Raw genomic sequence first — 18,847 nt, forward strand, 5'->3', positions numbered from 1 at the left:
AAAAAAAAAAAAAAAAAAAAAAAAAAAAAAATCTACAGCCAATATTTTTTTATTTCATTAATTTCCCCTCCTCTGCCCATGAGCTGGAGGTACTCAAAGAGGTTCAGAACCCAGTTACTGGCAATTACAGATCATAATGGTTCTCAGCCTCTGCAGACAACAGAGGGGACCAAACCTTCAGGCTAGTCTTACACTCTCCCAGGCTTTCCATGGTTGCTAAGGGCAACTAATAAAGAACACTGATTTCTCTCCCTCCCCGCAATGTAAGCCTCAGGGAGGTGGGTCAAGCTCAGGGAAAAAAAAAAAACAAAAAACTACTACTACTGGGATAGGGAGGGAGCCGGTGGATGCTATATATTTCTATGTTTGCTTTAAAAATAACACGAATTGTATCCATTCCCTTCCCCAACTTTCATTTTTCTGGCCCCACCCACTCAGCCTGGCAGGCAGCTGAACCCTCAGCCATCTGGCATCCTAGCTTTAATGACACATGCTCTAATTTACATTAAGCCATTAGAGCTGTCCGTTTCAGCAGGAAAGTTCCCGCACTGGGTTAAGGGCTGGTTTCCCAGACAGAAATCAGGCAGAGGGAGACCCCTGTGGGGAGAACTAGGCATAGCTCCGACTCAGACTCCCAGGCTCCAAGGGTCAAAGGCTTCACTCACTCCCTTTGCTGTGCTTGACAGGGGCTATCCAGACAGCAGACAAGCTACTCTGGGCATACACCAACAACCCCTAAGATAGCGTAAGGACAATTATGTGCAAAGCTAAGAAAAGGCAAGTGTAATTAAAACCCATGCCTTTGGATAGGTGCGGTGGCTCATGCCTGTAATCCCAGCACTTTGGGAGGCTGAGGTGGGCGGATCACCTGAGATTAAGAGTTTGAGACTGGCCTGGGCAACATAGCGAAACTCCATCTCTACTAAAAATACAAAAAAATTAGCTGGGTGTGGTGGCGCACACCTGTAATCCCAGCTACTCAGGAGGCTGAGGCAGGAGAATCGCTTGAATCCGGGAGGAGGAGGTTGCATTGAGCTGAGATTGTGCCATTGCACTCCAGCCTGGGCAACACAGTGAGACTCTGTTTCAAACAAACAAACGAACAAACCCAAAAAACCATGCTTTCGTTCAATTACAGTAAAACCCGACCCAGAATAATGAAGAACATTCTCCCAGGGTCCAGCTGACCCTGGGAAAGCCAGAAACAAAAAAGTTTTACCACCTTTATGTCCAAATACACTGAATTCTACTACTGAAAATGGCACCAATTTAATTTTTATCAACAAGGCGTGCTAACTAAAAACTAGAATGTAGGAAATTTTTTCTGAAGAGAGACTATTTTTAAAATTAGAACAGGAAATGGGAATCTAACACTATCCAGCAACAACAGCAAAAGACTCTGGTCTAATATTTAGTCTTGGAGTAGGGAAGAAATAGCAGCAGCTGAGAGAAAGACAAGGTGACAGGAAAGACAGACAAAGGCATTTTCATGAATTAATGCAATCTCATCTCATGTACTTTTAGGATGCTACCTTGCTTTTTTTGAGACGAAGTTTTACTCTTGTTGCCCAGGCTGGAGTGTAATGGCACCATCTCGGCTCACTGCAACCTCCACCTCCCAGGTTCAAATGATTCTCCTGCCTCAGCCTCCTGAGTAGCTGGGATTATAGGCATGTGCCACCATGCCCAGCAAATTTTTGTATTTTTAGTAGAGACGGGGTTTCTCCATGTTGGTCAGGCTAGTCTTGAACTCCCGACCTCAGCCCACCTTGGCCTCCCAAAGTGCTGGGATTACAGGCGTGAGCCACTGCGCCCCGCCAGGATACTACTATTAAGACTGAAAATTATACCATGTTATGCACAAGTATAAGTGGGAACAGAACCTCCTGGTATTTTCTTTACAACCAGAAGTAATGTTTACATTAAACATAAGAGTCTTTTAATAAATATAAGATGTGCTGGTCCCAGATGTCAAGGTAACATTAAAGAAACCCCTAATTTCTTCTAAGCTGTTGGTTTAGAAACTTACAAAAGTTTCTATCAGGAAACTGTATAGCCAGGAATACAGACCTTAAGAAGCTAATAATGTCACGTGTGATAAGTAGTAGTAAATTAACTCAGCCTGAAGAGTCAAGAAAGGTCACTCTGAGAAAGGCCTTTGAACTGTGACTGGAGACTGATTTGAAAAGATGGGAGTGAGGCTTGTGGGGTGGTGAGGGGCAGTGCCCAGCAGAGAGACCAGGAAGTGCAAAAGCTTGAAGGTGAGAGAACAGGACTTCCTTCAATTCAGTAGGAGGCTACTACTAAGAGGGGGAACCGGGTGAGGTCAGCCCTGCCTGGAGAACGAGTGAAGCAGGTACCACAGCATGGGTTATGTGGCCTTAGAGCCACATTAAGGGCTTAGGGCTGGGCGAGCCATGGTGCAGCAACTAAATTCTTCTCATTTCAGAAGTCTGGTTTTACTGTATTTCCTATTCCTAGACATCTGGATGGTGGGCTCATTTCAAACAGCTTATTTTAGTTTTGAGCAAATTCCTCAGTCCCTGCCGTATTTAATACTATATGTCATTACTTATAAAGTACTAACTACAGTCATGCATTGCTTAAGGACGGGGTTACGTTCTGGGAAATGCCTCATTAGGCAGTTCCATGGCTGTGTGAATATCAGAGTGTACTTACACAAACTTAGTACAACATCCTACACACCTGGGCTATATGGTATAGCCTATTGCCCCTAGGCTACAATCTGTACAGCATACAACTGTACTGAATACTGTAGGCAACTGTAACACAATGGTAAGTATTTGTGTTTCTAAACGTAGAAAAGGTACAGTAAAGTACTGTATAAATGATAAAAAGTGATACAACTGGATAGGGCACTGGCCATGGGTGGAGATTGCAGGACTGGAAGTTGCTCTGGGTTGAGTCAGTGAGTGAGTGGTGAGTGAATGTGAAGGCCTAGGACATTACTGAACACTTTATGAACACCATACATTTATGCTACACTACATTTATTTTATTTAGTTATTTAATTAGTGCTGGGATTACAGGCATGAGCCACTACGCCTGGCAGGCTACACTAAATCTATTAAAAATATTTTTCTTTCATCAATAATAAATTAACCTTGGCTTACTGAAACTGTTTTACTTTATAAACTTTAAAAATTGAAAAAACTTTTAGACTATTTTGTAATAACACTTAGCTTAAAACACAAACACAATGTTCAACTGCACAAAATATTTTCTTTCTATATATTTTATTTCATAAGCTTTTCCTATTTATTTATTTATTTTTTACTTTTTAAACTTTTTTGTTAAAAACTAAGACACAGACACACACATGAGCCTAGGGCCGCACAGGGTGAGGATCATTAACATCAATCACGGTCTCCACCTCCACATGCTGTCCCACTGGAAGGTCTGCAGGAGCAATAACGCACATGGCGCTGTCATCTCCTATGACAACACTGCCTTCTTCTGAAATATCTCCTGAAGGACCTGCCTAAGGCCATTTTACAGTTAACTTTTTGTTGTTGTAAGTAGAAATATGTTCTAAAATTATGATAAGGCCCGGCACGGGAGCTCATGCTTGTAATTCTAGCACTTTGGGAGGCTGAGGCAGGGGGACTGCTTGAGCATAGGAATTCAAGACCACCTGGGCAACATGGAGAAACCCTGTTCTCTACAAAAATACAAAAATTAGCGAGGTGTGGTGGTGAGGGCCTGTAGTCCCAGCTACTTGGGAGGTTGAGGTGGGAAGATTGCTTGAGCCCAGGAGATCGAGACTGCAGTGAGCCCTGATTGTGCTACTGCGTTCCAGCCTGGGCAACAGCAAGACCTTGTCTTAGAAAAATAAAATACAATAAAATAATGATAAAGAGTACAGTAAATACACAAGCCAGTAACATAGTCATTTATCATCAAGTGTTAGGCACCATACATCATTGTATATGCTACACTTTTGCATGACTGGTAGTGGAGTAGGTTGGTTTACACCTACTCACAAACACGAGTAATGCATTTGACTTAATGAACAACTACTATGTCACTAAGCGATAGGAATTTTTCAGCTCCATGATAATCTTACGGCACCACTGTCATGTGTAAGGTCTGTCGTTGACCAAAACGCCATCATGTGGTGCATGACTGCATATACTATAACTCTGTTGCTAAGGACTTTATATACAGCTTCACTGAATCTTCATAACCGTAAGAAATAGATGAGAAAACTGAGTGGTTAAGGACATGGCTAAGGTCACACAACTGGAACACAGCACAGCCAGGATGCAAATCCAAGATGTCTGACCACACCCTAGCACTGAGGTTCTTAGGTAAGATACTGTTCTTCCGCTTAAGGAACCTGCAGTCCAGTGGACGATCTGCAATAGAAAACTGCCAGCCATAGGCGTAAGGAATGTTTAAGTTGAGATCTGAAGGATGAGATGGAGGGGAGGGGCTGTGAGCTTCAGAGTGTCAAATAAATTGCAGGGGTTACAAACACTAACGAGCAAGCCATCCTCATAAAAGGGAAGCTTGCAAATTCACTGGTATTGTGAATACAGTGCTCACTTCTACACAGACACAGAGCCTAAACAAAAGTCAAACCAAATTTTTCAAGATTCTTCAAAGAAACCAAACAGAAATTCTCTCTATATATACTCAGGAAAGAAAACAGTAAAGTTTTCTGGAAATAAAATAACTATAAATAGGCACCACAGTCAATATATACCTAGTGGCAAAAGTCAAGGCCATGTCTAGCTAAATGTAGACAGTCCTCAACTCCCCACAAACTCTGTCCTTATTACAACTTTGCCTTAGTACCTGGGAGCAGGAAAAATGTTTTCTCTATCTTCCTAAGTCTACGCAAAGCCTGTCACTCAATAAATCTTTAATAAGTACATCAATTCCCAGCATTCCCCCTACTGGATTGAATTTCCAGCACTTTCCGAGGACTTATAGCTGAGAAAAAGCACACACGACAAAGCTGAGGGATACGGCCCCAAACTTTTTTTCTTCTCTTTCCTTCCCTTGCCCCAAGACGGGAACAAAACCTCAATCCTAAACATTTTTCAACTGAGTCTAAATAAGAAGAGTTAGAAACACAAAATTAACTTTTACCATTGTGAAGATTTTGCTTGAAATGAGTATTCTAAAGGTTTTGCCAAAATGTCTGTTTAATTTACTCCAAGTAACCCTGCCAATCGATTTAACAATGTTTTCACACGTGTTTATGTCATCAGGGTACCATCCCAACCTCTAGTGGCGTTGTTAAGGGACACAGTGCACCATGGTTTCTTTGCTTTTATATTCTTGGGTAAACATGTTGACCAGTCAAAAAGCCACATTTGAAAACTAAAACAGCACACAAGATCAAGCCCAGAAGGGTTAAAATGGAAAACTGATACAAGTTTCGTAACAGAAATTCCGAGGCCCCCTACTACCCGAATTCTTTGAGCTTTAGTAAGTTCTCTGATCTGCTCTGAAAACCTCTCCTCCTAGGTCAAGTCCCATTCTTGATTTCAATCGCCTTATACTGACACTTTGTTACAATTCAGTTTCCAAATTCCACTGGCACAGAGGGCTCGCCTCTCTTGATGCCTTCTGACAGCCCATAACTGAGTCAAGCGACAGCTGGGAAACCAATCTCCTTACAAAGTTCCCAGGCACCCCGGGCTCTCTTTGTACAGACGCAATTTACAGTTTACGATGCTTTATTCCATTGTGAAAAAAACCATGAAACCAAAAACCTCAGTAACGCAGCAACGTTAAGGAACTGCTTTCCTGTACTCCGGCACTAGCTCTAGTTTGTGGATAGAATCATCTGAAAGAGAAGAGATGGGCAGATTTTACATACACGAAGGCCCAACTTCATTATATTCAGATTTTTCAACTATCCTTATGAAAGTAATACTATGAACACACCATCCTCAAAGCTGCCCTCAGAATGCAGAGTTCCCTAGTGGTGACAGGCAGAAAGCTGCCCATGTTCTCTCCCAACTTTGTGTGGCCCAGAGCTGTCATCTGTGGATAAGGAAATACAGAGGCTTGTTCCGAGATAAAATCCAAAATTCTTGGCTTCATTACCAATAAACCCTGCTGAGATTATTCCACATGCATCTCTATAAAAAGCAGCATTCAGGATACCCACACTCGACATTCTCCCAGAGAGCAGTACTAAGAATATGACTGAAATTCCACATTGGAGTGCCTCCCGTAACTTATGTTCAAGAAATAGTACAGCTGATTGCCTGAGAATTTGCATGAAGAACGAAATACCAAAGTAATAAAATGCAGACCAATTCATAGACAGCTAGATCTTTCCTCACATCTGCAAAAAATAGACTCATCTCGTGGGGCCAAACACAGTATCATCTAGTGGATGCCTGAATAAAGATGAGGCCTGTACTTGGCTCTGAGTTTATTAATCCAAACAAGACTTTGACTGTCAGCATTCTGAGTTTTCCTGATGGAGAAATCAGGCACCGAGGGCATAGTACAGGCAAGTCACAGTGAGTGTGGAGCAGGTGGCAAGGGCCACTGAATTCTGACTTATTTGGGATCAGTGGGAGGAAGGGAGCAAATGAATGAAATTCAAACATCACTGTCTTGGCCGGAGCTTTTCTGTCTGCGCCTCTGTAAGGGTGCCTGAACAAAGGCTCTGTGTCTAATGCCCAGCACCGTGCCTGGCACAAAACAGGATATCAGTAAATATTTGGAATCCGTGAATAGCAGGTACTTTCATCTGTACATCCCCGAAGCTCCCTCAAATAAGTTCGTGCATTTCATGCTAGGAGATGGGCACCATCAACCCCATTATATTGGTGGGGAAACAGTGGCTCAAAAGAAGGGACTGACCGACCAAGTCAAGTCAGCAGCAAGGGTCGTGGCCCTAACCACACCACAGCTGCAGGACACTTAGATCCCAGCCACGCCCACCCACATGCACCACCCCACCTCCTCCGCTGCTTACACTACGCCCCCACCTCGCGCCCCAGTCCCTCCAGGCTGAGGACAAGGCACAGCAGCGTCCTCTCGGCCTCTCCCAGGCCCTAATTCGACACAACCATTCCCCGTTCCCAGTCCCCGGACGAGGAGGGGGTGCAGCCCCTCCACCTCGCACCGCCGCCACCCCAGCCCGACCTTTTTGTCCCAGATTTGCAGGGGCTTGCTGCCGATGCTGTAGAGGATGGAGAGGAAGCCGCTCTGGAACGTATTTTTGAACATCTCGCCGGCGGCCTTCTCCTAAGCCGCCCCGGAGCCGAGCTAGGCCCAGGAGTAGATACACGCACCGAGCGGCGAAGGCACAGCGGCAGGCCGGCCCTGTTCCGAAGAAGGGTGGTTGAGCTCCCGGCCTCCGGATCTGCAGTCACTGATGGCCGGACTCGGACGCGGGAACGCTAAGTCCGCGATCTTCAGCTCCTAAGCTGCGAGCTCAGAACGGAAACCACAGCAACTACCGCCCGCGCCGCGGTATTTCCCCGCCTTCAATGGAGGCGGAGGGCCGCCCGTTGCTTAAAATGAATCCCTCCGCCCATCTGAGCCCGCCCCCGGGAGCGCGGGGTCCAATCCCGTTACAAGAACCACGGACTTCCGTTTCGTTGCGCTTGTAAGCCCCGCCTGGTCCCACCTTCTCCTGAGAAAGAGCTCAGTTGTGAAGGTACTATTTTTCTTGCCGTCGTCGCAGAGAGGCCTTTGGAAAAGCGGAAGGGCACGGAGGGTTCTGGCCTTTGTTGCTGGCGCCTGCGTGGTGTCATGGGAACGTGGCGGGGCGGTGAGTGACGTGAGGGGGCGTGACGGCCAGGCCGGGAGGAGTTGCCCGCGCGGGAGAAAAGAGGCTGGGCAAGGAAAGTGGCTTTGAAGAGCTTCTTGGCGTCGGACGGACGCCTAACAAATGCTAGTCGGCCAAGTACAGGATAAGGTTAAAGGGAGCTAACCAATATTGAGCACTAACTGTGATGAGAGCCTAATATACATCCCTGCCTGTCATTATTCACATTGTGGCATGCAGTCAAAGCGACACTCTGAGGAAAATGTATCGCCTTAAATACATTGATTAGAAAATAAGAAAGCCCAAACATTATTAGGCGGGGCGTGGTGGCTCACGCCCGAAATCCCAGAGCTTTGGGAGGCCGGGGCAGGGGGATCGCTTGAGTCCAGGAGTTCAAGACCAGCCTGGGCAAAAAAACGAGAGCCTTCCTCTACAAAAAAATACAAAAATTAGCCGGGCGTGGTGGCGCGCGCCTGTAATCCCAGCTACTTGGGGGTCTGAGGTGGGAGGATCCCTTGAGCCCGGGAGGCAGAGGCTGCGGTGAGCCGAGACCATGCCACTGCACTCCAGCCTGGGCGACAGAGCGAGACCCGGTCTCAAATAAATAAATTAAATAAATAAATAAATAACCCTGAACATTAAGATAAAGGCAGAAATTAATAAACAAAATTAAGAAAATTGAGTTGAACCAACAACTGATTTTTATTATTTATTTATTTATATTTGAGACAGGATCTTGCTCTGTCACCTAGGCTGGAGTGCAGTGGCGCAATCATGGCTCACTGCAGCCTCGACCTCCCCTGCTCAGCCAATCCTCCCACCCCAGCCTTCAGAGTAGCTGACTACAAGTGTGGGCCACCATGCCTGCCTAAGTTTTTGTTTTTGTAGAGACAGGGTTGCACTATGTTGCTCAGGCTAGTCTCAAACTCAGGCTGGTCTGCACTCCAGCCTGGGCAACACAGTCTCTGAAGAACAAAAATAAAAATAAATTAATACAGCCAGGCGCGGTGGCTCACGCCTGTAATCGTAGCACTTTGGGAGGCCGAGGTAGGCGGATCATGAGGTCAAGAGATCGAGACCATCCTGGCTAACACGGTGAAACCCCGTCTCTACTAAAAATACAAAAAATTAGCTGGGCGTAGTGGCGGACGCTTGTAGTCCCAGCTACTCGGGAGGCTGAGGCAGGAGAGTGGCGTGAACCCGGGAGGCGGAGCTTGCAGTGAGCCAAGACCACGCCACTGCACTCTAGCCTGGGCGGCAGAGAGAGACTCCGTCTCAAAAACAAAAAATTAATTAATTAATTAATACCTAGAATATTTTAGAAAGCACATAAAGTAAACTACATTTTGAGTGTAAAGGGAAATCTCAAATGTTGACATACATCAGTCACTGAACATCTACCTAAATATTGTATTTTGTGCCTAGGCCTGTGCTGGGTGGTATGACTGATAGAAAAGGAGTCTGTAGCTAATATCATTATTAGCAGTTTTTGTCCATTATAGCAGTAAGTTGAACAATTACTACGTGTCAGGCACTATGTATTATTAACACCTTAGCATGTATTAACTCATTCAGTCCTCATGTCAGCCCCCTGAATAATCCAGCCAGAATTTCCGGACATAGTGAGAAAATATATGAATCTTATTACTGTAGAAAGTCAAAAGCTTTTTATATGAAACTTATTTTTGGATGATTTCTGGAGACGCTATACCTTAGACTGATGAACAATGTATCCCTTGATTGTTATTAAATTGTTAAAAAATCTTAGGCAAAAACTTCAGTTAAGAAAAGCAGACACATTAAAGAAAGAATTGACAATAGAAGAGTTATGATGATTATTCAGATACTACACACAACTTTACCCACTTGGAAATCTATATGAGATAAATTATTTTCTAGGAAAAAAAGAAAAAAAATTCTTTTTTTCCTAGAAATTGGATCTAGAAGTAGAAAACCAAATAAACAATAATTATAGAGGAGAATAAAGGTTGTGATTGATCCCCTTTGGAAAGGTTCTGAGTCTAATTACTTTATGTGAGTTTACTTTGTTTTTCTTTTCTTTTTTTGTTTTGAGACAGAGTCTCATACTGTCACCCAGGCTGGAGTGCAATGGCGCAATCTCGGCTCACTGCAACCTCCGCTTCCTGGGTTCAGGCGATTCTCCTGCCTCTACCTCCCGAGTAGCTGGGACTACAGGCGCCCGCCACCATGCCCAGCTAATTTTTTGTATTTTTAGTAGAGACGGGGCTTCACTATGTTGGCCAGGTTGGTCTTGAACTCCTGACCTCGTGATCCACCTGCCTCCACCTCCCAAAGTGCTGGTGTTACAGACGTGAGCCGCCGTGACCGGCCAAGTTTACTTTTTTCTGATTAATGTTATGTAGTATTAAGTTCATTGAGGAAACTGTGCAAAATAACATTATGATCACTTATAATGCCATCATTCAGAAATAATTGTGTACTTTCGTGTATTGTCTGTTCATGTCTTCCTGTCTTGCCATCCTCACCCATCCATTTGACTTAATTCATTCCCCTTCCTCATCCAATTGTTTAAAAATATATACAGACATCCATGGAAGTTTTGTTTTAAGATAGACACAGCCAGGCGCAGTGGTGACACCTGTAAGTCTCAGCTAGTTGGGAGGCTGAGGCAGGAGGATCGCCTGAGCCTGGGAGGTCGAGACCAGCCTGGGCAACATAGTAGGACTTGTCTCAAAAAAGTAAGATAAAATAAAAATAAGCAGCACATATTTTCCAAAAAAAGAAAACAGTCCGGCTGGGTGTGGTGGCTCACGCCTGCAATCCCAGCACTTTGGGAGGCCAAGGTGGGTGGATCATTTGAGGTCAGGATTTCCAGACCAGCCTGGCCAACATGGTGAAACCCTGCCTCTACTAAAAATACAAAAATCAGCCAGGTGTGATGGTGGGCACCTGTAGTCCCAGCTACTAGGGAGACTGAGGCAGAAGAATCACTTGAACCTGAGAGGTGGAGGTTGCAGTGAGCCAAGATGGTGCCACTGCACTCCAGCCTGGGTGACAGAGTGAGACTCCAACTCAAAGAAAAAAAAGGAAAAAGCCAGGCATAGGGTTCACTTGTAGTCCTAGCTACTGGGGAGGCTGAAGCAGGAGGATCCCGTGAACCTAGGAGGTGGAGGCTGCAGTGCTATAATGGAGATGGTGAATAGCCACTGCACTCTAGTCCGTCTCTAATATTAATATATATTTAAAGATACAATAGACACGTACTGAGCACATTCTTCAGCACTGTGGCTTTTAAGATCCATCCACTGTACCAGTGTGCATCTAGTCCATTGCTTGTAACTGCTGCTTAGTTTTCCAGGTGTGCCCCAACTACATTTTATTTGTCTGTGCCTGCAGTAATAGACATCCTTATACCTGTCCCCTTAAGAACCTATGTGAGAATTTCCCTCCTTCCTTCCTTCCTTCCTTCCTTCCTTCCTTCCTTCCTTCCTTCCTTCCTTCCTTCCTCCCTCCCTCCCTCCCTCCCTTCCTTCCTTCCTCCCTCCCTCCCTTCCTTCCTTCCTTCTCTCTTTCCTTTGCTGTCCTTTCCTTTCTTTTTCTTTCTTTCTTCTCTCTTTCTCTCTCTCTCCTCTCTCCCTCTCTCTCTTTCTTTTTTTGACGGAGTTTCACTCTTGTTGCCCAGGCTGGAGTGCAAGGTGCAATGGCACAATCTTGGCTCACTGCAACCTTCGTCTCCTGGGTTCGAGTGATTATCCTGCCTCAGCCTCCAGAGTAGCTGGGATTACAGGCATGCGCCACCACCCCCAGCTAATTTTGTATTTTTGGTAGAGACAGGGTTTCTCCATGTTGGTCAGGCTCCAACTCCTGACCTCAGGTAATCCACCCATCTTGGCCTCCCGAAGCGCTGGGATTACAGGAGTGAGCCACGGTGCCTGGCCAGGAATTTCTTTTGTATACACATGCATAACAGAATTTCTAGGTATCATCTATGCATACACAGTGTGTAATGTGACTAAATGGCTCTCCAAAGTAGTGTAGCCATTTACACTGACATCAGCAGTGCATGAGGATCTCTGCAGTCACATCCAACCACCAATAATGGATGTTATTTCACTTTCTGAACTTTGCCAGTCTGATAGGTATACAATGATAATGCATTTTATTTATCATTTGTCTGATTACTAATATGCTGGCTTATCTCCTCATAGGCATTTAAGTTTCTTTATTTTATTTTATTTTTTTTTGGAGACGGAGCCTTGCTCTGTCATCCAGGCTGGAGTGCAATGGTGCAATCTCAGCTCACTGCAACCTCCGCCTCCCAGGTTCAAGTGATTCTCCTGCCTCAGCCTCCCGAGTAGCTGAGATTACAGGTGCCCATCACCATGCGTGGCTAATTTTTGTACTTTGTTTTTTGAGATGGAGTTTTGCTCTTGTTGCCCAGGCTGGAGTGCAGTGGTGCGATCTCGGCTCATCACAACCTCCGGCCTCCTGAGTTCAAGTGATTCTCCTGCTCAGCCTCCCGAGTAGCTGGGATTACAGGCATGTGCCGCCAAGTCCAGCTAATTTTGTACTTTTAGTACAGACAAGGTTTCTCCATGTTGGTCAGGCGGGTCTCAAACTCCTGACCTCAGGTGATCCGCCCACTTTGGCCTCCCAAAGTGCTGGGATTACAGGCATGAGCTACCATGCCTGGCCACTTTTTGTATCTTTTAGTAGAGATGCGGTTTCACCATATTGGCCAGACTGGTCTCGAACTCCTGACCTGAAGTGATCTGCCTGCATCGGCCTCCCAAAGTGCTGGCATAACAGGTGTGAGCCACAGCACCCGGTCATTCTTTACTTTAAATTTGCCTATTGGTATCTTTTGCCCAAGTCTCTATTGAGGTACCTTTCTTTTTCTTGTTGATTTGCAATAGTAAATAGTATGTTCAGGTATTAATAATCCCTCGTTGGTTTTAGACACTGCAAATGTCTTTCCCAGTCAATTGTTAATTTTATTTATCAATGTCTTCACTGAACAGAGGTCTTAATTTTTATTTGTTTCCTTTCATATTTGTGTTATGGTTTGTGCTTAAAGGTTTAAAGAAGTTATTACCCACCCTTAGGTCACCTTTGCATATTAACTGCATAGATTTATATTACCCATTTATGTTTCAATCCTTCCAAAGATAGTATTTGCATGTGGCATGGGTAGGAAATCAGTTTTATTTTTCTCTTTAGAGTAAGCCAGTTTCATTAATGTCATATGTAAACTATATTTTCCTGAATGGTTTATGAAGCCACCTTTATTTTACATTAAGTTTCCATGTATACAATGTATCTATTCCTGAACTCTCTTCTAGTCCACAGGTCTATTTAAAAGTTCTCACACCAATTATACCCAGATTATTAGATTTTATTCATATTGTTTTGTAGTGTATCTTTTTTTTCTTTAAAACAGAGTCTCACTCTGTCGCCCAGTCTGGAGTGCAGTGGTGAGCTCTTGGCTCACTGCAACCTCTGTCTACCCGACTCAAGTGATCCTCCCACCTCAGTGTCCTGAGCTGGGACTACAGGTGCATCTCACCATGCCCAATTAATTTTGTGATTTTGGTAGAGATGGGTTTTTGCCATGTTGCCCAGGCTGGTCTCAAACTTCTGACCTTGGGTGATCCACCCACCTCAGCCTCCCAAAGTGCTGGGATTACAGGCGTAAGCCACCACGTCTGGCCTATAGCATGTCTTAATATCTGACAGGGGAATCTCTCTCTTTTTTCTCAAGTCTAATTTGGTTAATATTCACAGACCTTATTCTTCCATTTAGATTTTACAGTGTTTGCTTCTCAAAAATATTGAACTAGTTTTGATTGTGATTGCATTGTAATTATAAATTAGTTTAGGAAGAATTAACATCTTTATAATATTGTCATCCCTATGAAAAAAATATGTACTGTCTCTCCATTTTCTTTTTTTTCTTTTTTTTTTTTTTTTTTTTATTTGAGACGGAGTCTCACTTTGTCACCCAGGCTGGAGTGCAGTGGCACGATCTCAGCACACTGCAACCTCCACCTCCCGGGTTCAAGCGATTCTCCTACCTCAGCCTCCTGAGTAGCTGGGATTACAGGCATGTGCCAACATGCCCAGCTAATTTTTGTGTTTTTAGTAGAGACAGGGTTTCACCAAGTTGGTCAGGCTGGACTTGAACTCCTGATCTCGTGATCTGCCCACCTCGTCCTCCCAAAGTTCTGGAATTACAGATGTGAGCCACCGTGTTCAGCCCTCTCCATTTCTTATTAAGGTTATCATCTGTCTTTATGCTTTAAAACTTACTCCCTAGAGGTCTTAAATTGTTTCTTAGATATTTTCATATCTACTTTTTATATCTTGTTATATCTATGTCTTCTTAGATATATTTTATACCTACTTTTTTAGATATAAATTTTTGTTGATGTTTGAAATAATATTTTAAATTATATTTTCTAGTTGGTTATTGCTGGTGTTGAAAACTACCACAGATTTTTCAAAGTTAATCTTGTATCCAGGCATCTTGTTGAAGTTTTAAATTATTAGTTTTAATAGTTTGTGATTTCTTGGTTTTTCTATGTAGATGATCAGATCACTGCACAAAATAAAAGCTATATCCCTTTTCCTTTTTTTTTTTGAGATTATCTCAGTCTGTCGTCCAGGCTGCAGTGCACTGGTGTGATCTCAGCTCACTGCAACCTCCGCCTCCCAGGTTCAAGCAATTCTCCTGTCTCAGTCTCCCGAGAAGCTGGGACTACAAGTGTGCACCACCATGCCTGGCTAATTTTTGTATTTTTAGTAGAGACGATGTTTCACCATCTTGGCCAGGCTGTTCTCAAACTCCTGACCTCAGGTGATCTGCCCTCCTTGGCCTCCCAAAGTGCTGCGATTACAGGCATGAGCCACCGTGCCTGGCTGCTATATCCTTTTTCTCTGAATGTTCATACCTCTTATTTGGTATCCTTATTGCATTGGCCAGGATCCTCAGGACTATGTTAAACATTAGGGATAATGGTTGGCATCTTTGCCTTACTCCTTCTAATGAAATGCTTCTAAGGTTTTCCTACTAAATATGTTTCCTTTGGGTTTCTGGTATATAACCTTTGGTCAAAAGAAGGAGTTACTTTCTACTTCTAGTTTGCAACAACAGAAATGTTTATCACGAATAGATAATGATTGTATTTGAGGTTCAGCCAATTCAATTACAGAAGAAAAAGCAATTAGAGTCATAAGAATTGGAAAAGAAAAGGTAAAACTGTATTTGCAGATGATATAATTACATAACTGAAAAAATCAACAGAAAAAATAGGAAATTTCTATAAATAATAAAGTATCAATATATAAAAATAATATACAGAAATCAGTAACTTTCATTTTTTTTTTTTTTTGAAACGGAGTCTCGCTCTGTTGCCCAGACGGGAGTGCAGATGCGCAATCTCTGCTCACTGCAAGCTCCGCCTCCCAGGTTCACGCCATTCTCCTGCCTCAGCCTCCCGAGTAGCTAGGACTACAGGTGCCCATCACCACGCCTGGCTAATTTTTTTTTTTTTGGTATTTTAGTAGAGACAGGGTTTTGCCATGTTAGCTAAGATGGTCTCAATCTCCTGACCTCGTGATTCGCCCGCCTCAGCCTCCCAAAGTGCTGGGATTACAAGCATGAGCCACCACTCCTGGCCAGCTTACATCTTACTAAGAATAAACAATAAGAAAAAATGGGGCAAGGGACTTGCTAATAAGGTATTGGGAATAACTGAACAGCCATATGGAAAAATATGTAATTGAATTCCTTTCTCATCCCTCATCATGTAATGAGCTTGTATCATTCTGAAACCATCAGCCCCCACCCCTGTTATCCCCAGTCCATGGAAAATTGTGTTCCACGAAACCATTCCCTAGTGCTAAAAGGTTGGGGACTGCTGCTCTAAAATGTCAATAAAATTTTGAAAACTAAAGCACAAAGAAAAAAGAAAGAAGAACAGTGTGTCAGAGACGTGTGCAAAATATCTAACATATCTGTAGTCTGAGTTCCATGAGGAGAGAATAAGGCAGAAAAAATATTTGAAAAGATACTGAAAATTTTCCAAAATTGATTACAAATGTTAACCTACAGATTCAAAAAGCCCTCAAGCAGATTTGAAAAAGAGAGAGAGAAAGCGAGAGAGAGAACATTTAGGTATTGTCAAGCTGCTGAAAACCTAAGACAACCAAAAAAAACCCTTATAAGCAGCTAAAGGGAAAAAGCACATTACATTCACAGGAACAAGTAAGAAAAATTACAGCTTACTCTTCAACAGCAACAATGGCAATGAAAAAACAATGGAATAACATCTTTCAAATACTGAAAAACAAATTACAGTCCAGAATTTTATACTGAGACAAAAGAGTCTTCAAACATTTGATAGCTGAAGAAGACAAACACATTTTCACACAAATAAAAGTTAATTCATTTCCAGCAGATTCACACTACAAGGAATACTAAAGGACGTTCTCCACACTGAAGGCAAATGATCTAAAGAGAAACACAGATCTGTAAGAAGAAATGAAGAGCACTGGTAAAGGTAAATGTAAAATTATTTAAGACTAAACTATATGTTTAAGTCAATAATTGTGATAATTATAATAAAAGTAAAATTACATGATAACAATAGCATAATGGAGGGCATGGAATTTTATTGTTTGCTATAGTTTGGATGTTTGTTCCCCTAAACCTCATGTTGAAATTTGATCCCCAATGTTGGAGGTGAGGCCTAATGGGAGGTACTATGATCATGATTGGGGGATCCCTCATGAGTACAGTAATGCCCTCTTGGGACTGGGGAGCTCTTATTAGTTCCTGTGAGAGCTGTTATTAGAAAGAGCATGGTAATAATAATGAAAAAAAAAAAAAAAAAAGAGCATGGCACCTCCCTCCTCTTTCTCTTGCTTCCTCTCACCATGTGATCTCTGCACATGTTAGCCGAGTTTCACCTTCTGCAATGTGTGGAAACAGACTGAGGTCCTCACCAGAAGCAAATGCTAGCGCCATGCTTCTTGGAGAGCCTGCAGAACTGTGAGCCAAATAAACCTTTTTCTTTATAAATTACCCAGCCTCAGATATTCTTTCACAGCCACATGAAAGGACTAAGACATTATTATAAGGTTTTAGACATTTTACACATTGTATAAGATGTAGTGAAATACTAATTCAAAGCACAGACAGTCCCTGATTACAGTGGTTTGACTTACAGTTTTTCAACTTTATGATGAGTTCGTTGGGATGATTAAATGCATTTTCAACTTAACAATATTTTTGGCTTACAATAGGCATATTGGGACATAACCCCATCATAAGTTGAGGAACATCTGTAGATTATAATAAATTAAACGTGCACATAGCGATCTAGAATAACTACTAAAAGAAAATGCAAACATAGGTATAATTAAAGAGCTAAGAGAGAGACAAAATAGATTTAAAACACTTGATTAAACTAAAAGAAGGCAGGAAAGGAAGAACAAAGGAATAAAAAACAAATGTGATAAAACAGAACATACAGCAAGATAATAGACTTAAACTCAATTATGCCAGCAGTTACATTAAGTGTAAATGAACTAAATATGCAGTTAAAATACCTAGATTGACAGACTGGATTAAAACAAAATAAGATTCAACTATATGTTTTTTTTTTTTTTTTTTTTTTAATAAGAAACATACTTTAAATATAAGATACACAGTATTTGGAAGTAAAAGAATTCTAAAAAGATATATTATGCAGGTACAACTCATAAGGAAGCTGGTGTGGCTCTATTATTAGTCAGCTAAGGTTACTTCAACACAGAAATATTACCATAGATAAACAGGAACATTTCATAATGACAAAACAGTCAATTCTTTAAGAAGATACAATTATAAATGTGTATGTACCTAATAACACAACTTACAAGGAGAAATAGAAAACCCGAATTGTCCAAATGTACTAAAGAAATTAAATGCAAAATAAAAATCCTTCCCACAAAGAACCCTTCTGGTTCAGGTGGCTTTACTAGTAAATTCTTCCATATATTTAAAGAAGAAATAATACTATCTTCACATTCTCTTATAGAAAATATTTTCCAGTTTCTTTTTCTTTCTCCATCCCTTCTTTCCTTCCTTCCTTCCCTCCCTGCTCCATCCCTCCCTCCTTCTTTCCTTCCTTCCTTCCTTCCTCCCTTCCTCCCTCCTACCATCCCTTCCTCCCTCCTTCTGTCCCTTCCTTCTGTCCTCCCTTCCTCCCTTCCTTCCTTTTTAAATTGAGACAGGGTCTTGCTTTATCACCCAGACTGGAGTGCAGTGGCATGATTATAGCTCACTGTAGCCTCGACTTCCTGGGCTCAAGTGATCCTCCCACCTCAGCCTTCCTAGTAGCAAGGACTACAGGCACATGCCACCATGTCCAGCTAAATCTTTTAATTTTTTTTAGAGACAAGGTCTTGCTATGTTTCCCAGCCTAGTCTCAAACTCCTGGACTCAGGCAATCCTCCCACCTCGGCTTCCCAAAGTGCTGAGATTATAGGCATAAGCCACCAGGCCTGGCCCCAATTTCTTCTACCAATCAGTATAACCCTGATACCAAAACTTAACAAAATAATCATAAGAAAACAAAATTACAAGTCAATATTTCTCATGAACATAGATGCAAAAATTCCAAATAAGAGACTAGCAACCAAGTTCAGCAAAATATAAATAAAGGATAATATATCATGAACAAGTAGGAATTATTCTAGGAATGCAAGGTTGACTTTACACATTAAAATCAATCAGTGTAATTTACCACATTAACAGAATAAAGGAGAAAAATAATCTACCTCAAGATTTGCAGGAAAAAAGTTTTAATGTTCATTTATGACTTAAAATAATAAAAGAACTGGGTGTGTTGGCTTGTACCTATAATCTTAGCTACTCAAGAGACTCAGGCAGGAGACTCTCTTGAGCCCAGAAGTTTGAGGCCACAGTGAGCTATGATGGTGCCACTGTATTCCAGCCTGGGTGACAGAGCAAGGCATCATCTCTTAAGGAAGGAAGGAAGGAAGGAAGGAAGGAAGGAAGGAAGGAAGGAAGGAAGGAAGGAAAAGAAAACA

At 42.5% G+C, this 18,847-nt stretch overlaps 1 protein-coding gene across 1 annotated transcript in view; it reads right to left on the reverse strand.

Annotated features, from left to right (window-relative positions):
* Positions 1-7,716, reverse strand: part of CFAP20 (cilia and flagella associated protein 20) — a 19,545-nt gene extending 11,829 nt beyond the window's left edge. Inside the window, exon 1 of the mRNA XM_017878923.1 lies at positions 7,141-7,716. Coding sequence (XP_017734412.1) covers positions 7,141-7,224 — 84 coding nt within the window. The 5' untranslated portion in view covers positions 7,225-7,716. The remainder of the gene's footprint in view (positions 1-7,140) is intronic.
* Positions 7,717-18,847: the final 11,131 nt, after the last annotated feature.

This window comes from Rhinopithecus bieti, unplaced genomic scaffold, assembly GCF_001698545.2.
Source record: "Rhinopithecus bieti isolate Rb0 unplaced genomic scaffold, ASM169854v2 scaffold_11161, whole genome shotgun sequence".
In the NCBI taxonomy this organism is placed as follows: Eukaryota; Metazoa; Chordata; class Mammalia; order Primates; family Cercopithecidae; genus Rhinopithecus; species Rhinopithecus bieti.